This window comes from Eumetopias jubatus, unplaced genomic scaffold (genome assembly GCF_037043125.1).
Source record: "Eumetopias jubatus isolate StellerSeaLion01/CBP00866 unplaced genomic scaffold, mEumJub1_p1.0 scaffold_9, whole genome shotgun sequence".
Taxonomy (NCBI): domain Eukaryota; kingdom Metazoa; phylum Chordata; class Mammalia; order Carnivora; family Otariidae; genus Eumetopias; species Eumetopias jubatus.
Genome location: NW_028274815.1, coordinates 26,426,696 through 26,438,080, shown reverse-complemented (window position 1 = coordinate 26,438,080; position 11,385 = coordinate 26,426,696). Strand labels below are relative to the sequence as shown.

Below are 11,385 nucleotides of genomic sequence, written 5' to 3'. Positions count from 1 at the left end.
TTTAATATGAAGTTTTCAAATTTTCATATTACAAAGTGCTACTACAAATGGGATTATTGAATTAAAGGTAGGGACTTTAATGAGTGTATCGCCTGTGTTTACATTAAAATAAATGAAATTTATTGTAATTAGAACAATTCTGTTTGCTATTTACGACTAGTATGTAGGAGGCAAATTATCTTTTGTGTTTTTTACAAATACAATAGTATCAACAGTATCACACTTTGGAAAGCCAGTTGCTTTTTGCTAACATTGATACAAATGTAAGGTAGCATTAACATCGCATATTCACAGATTTAAAGAATGATCAAAGCTTACCATGAAATCCCCAACATTGCTTCTTCCCCCACCTTTTTAGAGTAAAACACTGACATTCTTTCGTAGACTGCTTAGATTAGGTTTGTTTTTTTTGTTAAGAATCACCCAGCGAAATGGATGATTTCGCTTCCGCGCTCCGCAGGAGGTTTCAGGCAGCACTGAGGGCTGCGCGGGCCGAAGCCCTGCCAGCTGCGGTGGTCACTGTGTCTGCAGTTGGGGTGGCGCTTGCCTTGGGTAGGCAGGTTGAAGAACTAGTCACCCACAACCTTCGGGGCCAGGTTTCGGCCAGGACACTCTGTTGACCGCACAGAGTAACGTAGAATCAGAACAGGGTCCCGATCCCTCCCCCAACCCCCGACCCACTGAGGAGTTCTGCGCAGGCGCGGCAGTTGTGCGACATCCGTCACTTACGGCCGAAGCGGTTTGTGCTGGGAGTTGGTGGCGCGGTGCAGGGCTCTTAAGAACCAGCGGCTTGGGCGCGGGTAATCAGCTCCCTTTCCCCTTTTTACCACCTCTTCTAGGTTCTTGGGACAACTGCGGAGCTTCCGGACCTGATGCGGGCGCCCTGTCTTGGACTGTCCTACCTTGCTCCTCTACTGCTCCGGGTGCTCCCGCGCCCAGGTGGGGGTGAGGGGCGGGGTCGGGGGCTGGGGTGGACTCCATCCTGGCATCTTCATGTTGAAATCTGCCGGGTAACTCACGGTTCTTCTTGTTTTCCAAGACTGGTTTCCGGGGATTGTGACTTGCAGGGTCCGCCATGGAGCCAGAGCAGATGCTGGAGGGACAGACGCAGGTACCAGGAGGCCCTGGCTTCAGGGTGGCGGTGTGTAGGAAGAAGGGGTGGCTCACGTCTCAGTGACCTGTGTTTTGTTTTCTAGGTTGCAGAAAACCCTCACTCTGAGTACGGTCTCACAGACAATGTCGAGGTAATTCTCCCGGTTCTTATGCGTATCTGAGCATCTCTTATGAGCTGGAGAAAACTTGGGATCCATTTTTACTAGGTTGCTTTGCACAAGGGAAAACTTGTATCAGCATGAACTAAATAGTATCAAATTATGGGTAGCTTGTTTTATTAGCGGTACTAACACTTCTTGGTATTAGTACCAGACGTTCAAATTAGTTCTGAGTCAAGAGATTGAACTTCTGAAAGTGCTAGAAAGAAACAAACATGCATTACTAATGGAGACAGTCGTTTTGCTTGGTGGGGTATTAATGAATCTGTTGGGATAAGTTTTGGAAAAACTGCACATTAAAATTACACCCATTGTCTTTGTAACAGAATAGTGTGCTGTTGGAGTCAACATTTAATAAATGTTGATTTTGCGTTCAGTAGTAGATGCCATTGGAAGCTATAACACCCGTAATAGACATTGTTTTTGCCTTACACAGTTAAGTCTGAATTCAAAGAATACATGTGAAAGACATACAAAAGAAGATATATTTTCTTAGAGCTTTTTCATATAAGTGCTAGGAGGTTGTTTAAAAGTAGAAGTTGTTTTGTAAATGAATGAATAAATGCTAGGACAAATGAATTAGCCAAAGCTGGGTGGGATATGTTAGGAAAATAGAGGTTTCTGGGAGATGTGTGTGTTTTATTGGGGGACAAGGGGGAAGACATTGCCAGTGATTAAACTTAGATAAATGTGGGAAGGAGTATTTCCAAGGAGAGTAATAATAGTAACAGCTGCTAGTATTTCTTACTTTTACTGTGTGCCAGGTACACTGCTAAGTAATTTGCAGGTCTCTTCAGTCCTGTAAAGCTCGGAGAAATTGAGTAACTTGTGTAAGGTCATCAGGAAGTAAGTGGAGGGTTGTGTGTTAAACCCAGGCAGGTTGACATTTCTGTGGTACATTTAACTTGTGTTGATGATCTTCAGTTACCTGGCATGTGGAATGACCACTCTGTGCCTTATGAAATTGCTAGGAATGTTTCTGGGTTTGATACCTGTATTAAGAAGAGAACTTATTTTCATAATGTAGTCTTTAATTGAACCTGGTGAAGATCCTCTACACCACTTTGTGTTCTATTTATTTAAGAAACTTCTTTATAGACATCAGCAGTCTTTTTTTTTTCTTTTTCTTTTTTAAAGATTTTATTTATTTGACAGAGGGTGAGACAGTGAGAGAGGGAACATAGGCAAGGGGGCTGGGAGAGGGAAAAGCAGGCTTCCCACCAAGCAGGGAGCTCACGGGAGCTCAACTTGGGGCTTGATCCCAGCACTCTGGGATCATGACCTGAGCCAAAGGCAGATGCCTAACGACTGAGCCACCCAGGCACCCCATCAGCAGTCTGATGGTGCTTGTATATGAAGGCAGAGTCATAATACATTAGAACAGTGATTCCCAAAGGCTTTCTCTCAAGTCCTCAGACCAATTTCCATGGTAAAGTGAGAAAAAAATGAGAGTGGAGGGAGTGTTTGATAATGATACATTATTTGGTGATTGGTCTTCCTGCTTCTATAATTTTAAAATGCCCATTCTTTGTGAATTAATGGTTGTAGTAAAATAATAGTTTATTTGTAAGTTTTTACTTGGCAAAATAGAGTTAACATCCCTATGTTAGTCCCTTTGTTCATTGTGTAATTTTTAATTTGTTGTGGTATTTGAAAGTCTGAAAACTACTGCTCTGTAGATGATACTTTTTCTCTTCTGTTTTATTTCCTTTATTGGTTTATAAGTTATAATTTCTTTTTAGGTGCTTGCTTTATGGTTTATAGCATGCAAGTTTAACTTCACAATTTACCTTCAAGTGGTATTATTTGTTTTTGTGTATAGTATAAAAACCGTACAACAAGGGCACCTGGGTGGCTCATTCGGTTGAGGGTGGCTCAGTCGGTTGAGTGTCGGACTCTTGGTTTCAGCTTAGGTCATGATCTCTTGGGTTGTGGGATCCAGCCCCTGGTCGGGCTCCTTGTTCAGCAGGGAGTCTGCTTGAAAGATTCTCTTCCTCTGCCCTTCCCCCTGCTCGTTCTCTCTCTTAAAATAAATAAATAAATAAATCTTAAAAAAAAACAGAACAAAAACCACCAAACCTTACAACAGTATTCTCCTATTTTCTCTCAACTGGACTTTGTACTGTTGTTACATATTTTACTTCTACTTATGTTATAAATTCTGTAATTCATTATTTTTATTTTTTCTTTAAAAGGTTAATTATCTTTAAAGAGATTTAAACAATAAGAGAAAGGAATATTTCACATTTACCCACATATGTACCATTTACCATATTTGCCATCTTGACTCTTCATTCTTTTTTTTTTTTTTAAGATTTTATTTATTTGACAGAGCGAGAGCAAGATCATGCGCTAACAAGCAGGGGGAGCAGCAGAGGGAGAGGGAGAAGCAGGCTCTCTGCTGAGCAGGGAGCTCAATGTGGGGCTTGATCCTGGGACCCCAGGATCATGACCGGAGCCGAAGGCAGATGCTTAACTGACTGAGCCACCCAGGTGCCCCTTGACTCTTCATTGTTTTGTATAGATCCAGATTTCCTTCTGCCTTAAGGGCTTCTTTTAACATTTTTTGTAGTATAGGTCTGCTGGTAAGGAATTCTTCAAGCTTCTGAATGTCTGAAAAAGTCATCATTTTGTCCTTATTCTTTTTTTTTTTTAAGATTTTATTTATTTGAGAGAGAGAGAGAAACAGCATGAGAGGGGAGAGGGTCAGAGGGAGAAGCAGGCTCCCCGCTGAGCCGGGAGCCCAATGTGGGACTCGATCCCAGGATTCTGGGATCATGGCTGGAACTGAAGGCAGTTGCTTAACCAACTGAGCCACCCAGGTGCCCCCGTATTCTTTTTTTTTTTTTTCTTTATTCCTGAGATATTTTTGCTGGGTATAGATTTGCTCCACTGTCTTTTTGGCTGACACTGTTTCTGACAGGAAATCTGCAATCACTTCTTTCTTTGCTTCTTCATACTTAATGTGTCTTCTTTTGGTGCTTTTACGATTTTATTACAGCTTTTAAATAATTCGAATATGGTATGTCTTCGTGTAGTTTTTTTAAAAAAATATGCATCTTGTGCTTAGGATTCATCAAGTTTCTTGGATCTGTGGGTTTAGAATTTTCATGAAATTTGGAAAAATTTTAGCCATTATTTCTTCAAATATTTTTAAGTACTCTGTAAGCTTGATTTACTTATGTTTTCCTCTCCCTTCTTGAAGGTGTGGGAGATGTTATAATAACTGGTTAATGGGTACGCCTGGGTGGCTCAGTCAGTTAAGCAGCTCCCTTTGGCTCAGGTCATAATCCCAGGGCTCTGGGATCGAGTCCTGCATGGGGCTCCTTGTTCAGCAAGGGAGCCTGCTTCTCCCTCTGCCTGCAGCTCCCCCTGCTTGTGCTCTTGCTCACTCTCTCTCGTCCACGCTCTCTCTCTCTAGCAAATAAATAAATAAAATCTGAAAAAACAAAACAAAACTGGTTAATGGCATTGCCTGTTCTATCGTCTGTATCATTTCTGGGTCTATTTCTGTGAATTGAATTTTTTCCTCATTGTGGGTAGTATATCCTACTTCTTTGCCTGCATGATGATTTCTTTTTGGAGGCTGGGCATTGTGCATTTTACCTTGTTGGGTACTGTATTCCTTCCCTTGTCCAATACCCTTGTTGGGTATTTGTATTCCTTCAAACATTCTTTTTTTTTTAAGATTTTTTTTTTTTTCTATTTGAGAGAGAGAGAGCACGAGAAGGGGGGAGGGTCAGAGGGAGAAGCAGACTCCCCACTGAGCAGGGAGCCTGACTCGGGACGCCATCCTGGGACTCCAGGATCATGACCTGAGCCGTAAGGCAGTCGCTCAACCAACGGAGTCAGCCAGGCACCCCCGCTTCAAACATTCTTGAGCTTTGTTCTAGGACACACTTAAGTTACTGAGAAACAATTTGATTCTTTTGAGGTTTGCTTTAAGCTTTGTTAGGCAGAATAAGACCAGCCTTTAATTTAGGCCTAATATCCTCCTCTTTAGTCTTCCCCAGTGCTCCATGTATTACCCAGTTTTCCAATTTTGGGTCACAGGAACATGAACTATTCCTGGCCTTGTATGAGCTGCAGGGATTATGTCTCCTGCTCATTCCAGGTGTTTTTTTCCTTGGCCTTGGGTAGTTTACTGTTATGTATGCACTGATCTCTTTAGTCTCTTTCTGCACATCTCTCTCCTCTCCATGCACTCTGCAGTACTCTGTCCTGCAAATTCTAGTTGTCTTGGTCACCCTGAAGTTTCAAGTCTGGCTTCTCAGCTGAGGGAGTTTGCTGGGCTCTGCTTTTCTCTCTGCATTGCCTCCTATAAGTTTTCTAGGCAGGAAGCAGTAAACTGGGACAATCCTAGAGCTCCCCTTATTTTTTCCCCATTTTTTGTGATCATTGTTGTATACCATTAACACCTTGTACCTTTCGGGGGGGTAATTTAGATATATATTTTTTTAGATTAATTCAGGATTTGGGCTTAAGCATGGAAGTTGGCACATAGTAGATATTCATTCAATATTTGAATAAAAAAATGATAGGATTTGGTCAAGGGGTTTATTATCAGATCTATAGGAGTTGTTCAGGTGTTGCTGTTTCTTATTGAAGGCATTGGAATGTCATGTAACTGACTAGTTTTTGTCATATATGGGTATTATCTGTTGAAATTTACCAAGGAGCAATAAATTTCTTAATCCATGAGCAAGTAAATAACTATTTTACCATTAGTTAAGTATAGAGCATTATTGTCTTGTCTCAAAATAAGATGGAAAATGAGCGAACTTAGAGTAGTTGGCAGACATAGTTGTGGGAACTATCTTTGGAAACCACGGAGTGTGTGTGTGTGTGTGTGTGTGTGTGTGTGTGTGTGTGTATACATATACACACACACACACATTTTAGATATATGATTAAAGTTTTTTTATCACTTTTTACAAAATAAAATTGTCTAAAATATTAAGTCTAGCAGATGTTTATTTGTTGTTGTTGACTCATTTATATCCAGTTTGAGTATGATTGAAGTTAAAGTTCGGTTTTTTTTTGGTGATTTTATTTTTAAGTAATCTCTTCACCCAGTGTGGGGCTCGAACCCACAACCCCTAGATCAAGAGTTGCATGCTCCACCAGCTGAGCGAGCCAGGCACCCTGAAAGTTCATTTATTTTATTTTATTTTTAAAAATTTATTTTTTTGAGAGAGAGAGAAAGTGAGGGAGCACAAGCAGGGGGAGGGTTACAGAGAGAGGGAGAAGCAGACTCCCTGTTGAGCGGGGAGCCCGATGTGGGGCTCAATCCCAGGACCCTAGGACCATGACCTGAGCTGAAGGCAGACGCTTAGTCACTTAGCCGGCTGAGCCACCCAGGCGCCCCCAAAAGTTCATTTAAATGAAAATGTTCTTAATAATGTTTTGCCTTTTAGATAGGCACTTATTTCTAAGTTTCTAAAATGGTTGATTTGTAAAAGAGTGCAAAGTTTTTCAATAAAGCAGTGTTTGATGGCTCTGAATGTTAGATGAATCTATGTCAAAGACCTAAAATTTGGGGGTTCTTAGGAGTAGAAAGTATAAGTTGTTTCTTAAACATCATTTAAATATCACATTAACAATCTTTTCCATATTAGTAATTTCCCCCATTTTTTGGCCATCGTTTACTTAATATTTTTTCTTGATTCTGTTCACTTTTAAAAATCACAAATGCATTTCTTTAAAAAAGAAACAAAGGGAAAAGCATTCTCATTTTGATAAAGGATAACCATAAAAATGAAAACAGTGAATACCAAATGGTGGTAATAAATTTTAGCTATATTCTATTGCCATTGGAAAGCTCTGAGCCTGAAGCCTGCTCTCCGTTAAGAAGAGAGTTTAGCAAATGTTACAGAAGTGTTACAAACCTATTAGTACCAAAGTGAGTCTTTGTCCTTGATACTGTGATGAAAGAATTGAAACAGGTCTAGCTTTCTCAGTGTGATTCAGTGCTACTTAGTGTCCTGTCCAGATATTTTGAAGCATAGTGTAAGAACGTATTCTTATGAAAAAAAGAGAAAGCACTTGTATTTACTCCTACAAAGGCAGAAGGAAAAGGAGAAAGAGTAGGATCGGGAGATACTGGCGTGTGTGGTTTACTCAGTCCGTAGAGTATGTAGTGCTTGATCTCAGGCTCCTGAGTTCAAGCCCCACATTGGGTGTGGAGCCTACTTAATTAAAATAAGTAAATAAAAGAATGAGATACTATGTTGCCTTCAGAGAGAAAAAGTTTAAATGGAATTAGAGATGGGTCTGATTTTATTTTGGCAGAGAGATTTGCTGTTCAATATCAGCTCTCTAATCATTGATTTGTCTTTTCTATTAGTGTCATATTTCCATTAATTTTTGTTTAGCACTCAAAATAATCTAGTTATTTGTAATATACATGCATGTTTTTTGAATCTACTAGAGGATAGTAGACAATGAGAAGATGAATGCAGAAAAGTCATCAAAACAGAAAGTGGATCTCCAGTCTTTGCCAACTCGTGCCTACCTGGATCAGACAGTTGTGCCTATTTTATTACAGGGACTTGCTGTGCTTGCAAAAGAAAGGTAAGATAATAGTGTCTGCAAATGGAGTTACCAAAGAAAGCTAAATAAAGACTTCCCTAATTCAAATATCACTAGTTTAAAAAAAAAGGAGTATCATTAGTTGTGTTATTTATAAAATATAAGAAATTTATGGGTATTAGAGTTTAAGAAAAATAAGTCAGCCATATCATCAATTCAGACACTTTCATTTATCTCTTCTAGTGTTAGATCATCTGCATATTTGTAAAGCTTTGTAATCATGGTATACATGTAATTTTATATGTCCTTTGTACTTAATATTATAACATAAAACTTTTTCTGTGTCTCTGTATAGCCTTTGTGATTATAATTTAATTATAACAATACTGCAGTTAATTTAGCCATTTTCTCATTGTTGAACTCAGGTCCAATTTCCTTTGTTAATCTAGGTTAGCAGGCAATTTATATGTTTTCATGCCTCTTTTGCCTTTGTTTAATTACTTTTTTTTAAAGATTTTATTTATTAATATGACAGCGAGAGAGGGAACACTGCAGGGGGAGTGGGAGAGGGAGAAGCAGGCTCCCCATGGAGCAGGGATCCCGATGTGGGGCTTGATCCCAGGACCCTGGGATCATGACCTGAGCCGAAGACAGACGCTTAACGACTGAGCCACCCAGGCACCCCTTTAATTACTTATGATCAATTTCCAAGAGTTGATTTGCTAGTTTGAGGGACATGACTATTATAGTGTTTGACACATAAAAACACTTTTCTGTCCAAAAGTTTATCCTTAAATTTCTTCCACTATCATAATATCAACAGCATGAGTATTATTATAAACTTTTCTTGCCAAGCTCTTTTGATTTGTATTTCTTTGTTAGCAGCATTACAGTTTTTTTCTGTACATGTTTTTTCCTCATAATTCTACCTAAGTTCTTTTTGTATAAGCAAATCCAATAAGAAAAATGTTGGTTATGTGTATAAAATAGAATTTTTTATGACTGCAGGATATGTCTTGGCTCTAATACTGTCAATTAAAATATGGGTATCTTTTATATATTTTTTTGTTCTTTATCTCTGGTTATATAGGGAAATTATGAATATTGCTTTAAATGCTAGAAGGAAAAATTTGAAGTTTTAAAGTAACATGCTATTAGTAAAGACACTTTTTAAGTAAGGAATTCTGGCAAAATTATTCATGAAATTAATCATAAATATGTGAAAAATTGTTTATGTCTAGGCGGTTCAAAAGACTGTTTAAACGCTAAGGGAATGTTTTGAGATCATTGTAAATTAATTCTAAATATGCCTTTTCATAGTAGGATTTTAAATAGCTGATTCCCCCAACTTTTCATCTTTCGACTTGTTTTCTCAGCAAGAATAATTTATGGAAAAGTGATAAATATGACTATATCTTTTGTTAACATTTTTTCCTAGTTTTATTGAGAAATAATTGACATATATCACTGTATAAGCCTAAGGCATTATAGCATAGTGGTTTGATTTACATATATTGTGAAATGATAACCGCAGTGGGTTTAGTTAACATCCATCATCGCACACAGATGCAATAAAAAGGAAAAAAGAAATAAGAAGAAATTCTCCTTGTGATGAGACCTCTTAGGTCCTCGCCTCAACAACTTTACTGTCACACAGCAGTGTTAGCTGTGGTTACTGTATCGTACATCATAGCCCTGGTGCTTATTCGTCTTGTAACTGGAAGTGTGTTCCTTTTGACCACCTTCTTCCAATTCCCCATTCTCCCACCACTTAATTTTTTTTAAAGATTTTATTTATTTATTTGACAGAGAGAGAGAGAGAGAAAGCACAAGTAGGCAGAGGGAGAGGGAGAAGCAGGCTTCTGTTAACCAGAGACCCAGGACCCTGGGATCATGACCTGAGCCAAAGGCAGATGCTTAACCGAATGAGCCACCCAGATGCCCTTACCACCTCTTGATTTCAAAATATGTTTAACTTCTCAGTTGCACTGTGTGGTAGCAGTATTAGAACTATTAGTGATTTAAGTATTTGAAGTAAAATAGAGGTACCTTTTTTTCCCTCTTTTTTAAAGGTTTTATTTACTTGTCAGAGAGAGAAAGAGAGACAGGGCACAAGCAGGGGGAGCAGCAGGCAGAGGGAGAAGCAGCCTCCCTGCTGAGCAAGGAGCCCAATGTGGGATCTGATCCCAGTACCCTGGGATCATGACCTGAGCCAAAGGCAGACGCTTAACCGAACGAGCTACCCAGGCATCCCTAGAGGTGCCTTTTTAAAAAGAAACATACCAGTACTTACTTGTCCAAATGAATATTGAATCCTTTGATTAGTTTTTCGGGAGTTGATCCACTTCTCTCAGTGATGCTACAGCCATTTTCCCATATTGTTTTTATACTCGTATTGAAGGGTAATACCTGTGGAAAAAATTGTGCATATCATAGGTGTATGGTTTGATGAATTTTCAGAATCTAGACATATCCACATAACTTGCACTCAGATCAAGAAACTGAATACTGTCAGGACTCCAGAATTCTCCCTCATGACCCCTTTAAGTCATTATCCCCTCTGGGTAATCGTCATCCCATTGTCAAAAATTACATTTTTTGAAACTTGTGTTTTAGAATTGTGTTCATAACCAGATTTAAGCCATACAAAACTTTCAGTCTCTTTTAACTATGTTGTTGACTAACTTACTTGCCTGTTTTACTTACCGTATTTACAACAAATGTCCTTTGAGTGTAAAATGAAAATTAAGCTGAAAAAGATGTGTTTTTGTTATGGAGCAATACATTTAAGTTAATACACTTAGAATATAAATTTCTAAATTTTGGATTTCTTTTCCCTTACAGACCACCAAATCCCATTGAATTTCTAGCATCATATCTTTTAAAAAACAAGGCACAGTTTGAAGATCGAAACTGACTTATTGGGAAGAACAGAAAAATTTGGTTTCTACTGTAGATTTACATGATCAAGAGGCAGCTTTAATGGCCATGATTTCCCCTCCCCCCTTTTTGGAAGTATAAGAACCTTCAGGACAACAGAACTTATTTCCAGAATTACAGAAGAAAACATATATCCCTTATTTTGATTAAATCACCATACTTATTTAATGAGTGTATTCTGTGCAATTTTTTCTCAGATTGTCTTTAACTTTGTTTTTAAAATGACCTTCAAAATAAACTCTTAAAACGTCATTATTTGAAAGTAGTTTTTGTTTTACATGACAAATATTTTATATGGTTCAGTTATTTTCATGAATTGCTTCTTTCTTGGGTCTTAGAATGCTGCAGAATTTTACAACAGCATGAATATACACCAGAGTCAAGTTCAACCTAAAAAAAAATCTCAGCCAGGTTTTCTTGGACCTCTTGAAGGGTGGGATCTGCGCATTTTCAGTTTTTAACATCACAGGTGACTCTAATGAACAATGAAGTTGTATTGATATAAGCATTGTGGAGGGTGTGCAATATCCTTCATTGCTATAAACCTTTATGGTAGTAATATAATAATAGCTGTCTTTTATTGCAATTCTATGTATCAGGCATAAGTACTATTTTCCTTAAATTATCTTTAATATAGCAACTC

The 11,385-nt window shown here is 38.5% G+C and overlaps 1 protein-coding gene across 2 annotated transcripts; it reads left to right on the top strand.

The window, feature by feature from the left end:
- Positions 1–719: 719 nt before the first annotated feature.
- DPY30 (dpy-30 histone methyltransferase complex regulatory subunit) lies at positions 720–10,994 on the top strand. 2 transcript variants are annotated; one of them, XM_028117277.2, is made up of 5 exons: positions 720–800; positions 1,040–1,111; positions 1,197–1,244; positions 7,702–7,844; positions 10,647–10,994. In XM_028117277.2, exons 2-5 carry the CDS (start codon positions 1,076–1,078, stop codon positions 10,717–10,719), a joined length of 300 nt encoding a protein of 99 aa, XP_027973078.1. In that variant the 5' UTR covers positions 720–800; positions 1,040–1,075; the 3' UTR covers positions 10,720–10,994. The 2 variants fall into 2 exon arrangements, with proteins under 2 accessions (XP_027973078.1, XP_027973079.1); XM_028117278.2 differs by having other exon boundaries at positions 736–939.
- Positions 10,995–11,385: the final 391 nt, after the last annotated feature.

What these genes read in the sequence shown, in the direction of transcription:
- DPY30 (XM_028117277.2), top strand. Translation starts at nt 1,076, where the DNA reads ATGGAGCCAGAGCAGATGCTGGAGGGACAGACGCAG. An exon ending in GTCTCACAGACAATGTCGAG is followed by an intron (nt 1,245 to 7,701) that starts GTAATTCTCCCG and finishes TGAATCTACTAG; the next exon opens with AGGATAGTAGACAATGAGAA. An exon ending in GCTGTGCTTGCAAAAGAAAG is followed by an intron (nt 7,845 to 10,646) that starts GTAAGATAATAG and finishes TTTCCCTTACAG; the next exon opens with ACCACCAAATCCCATTGAAT.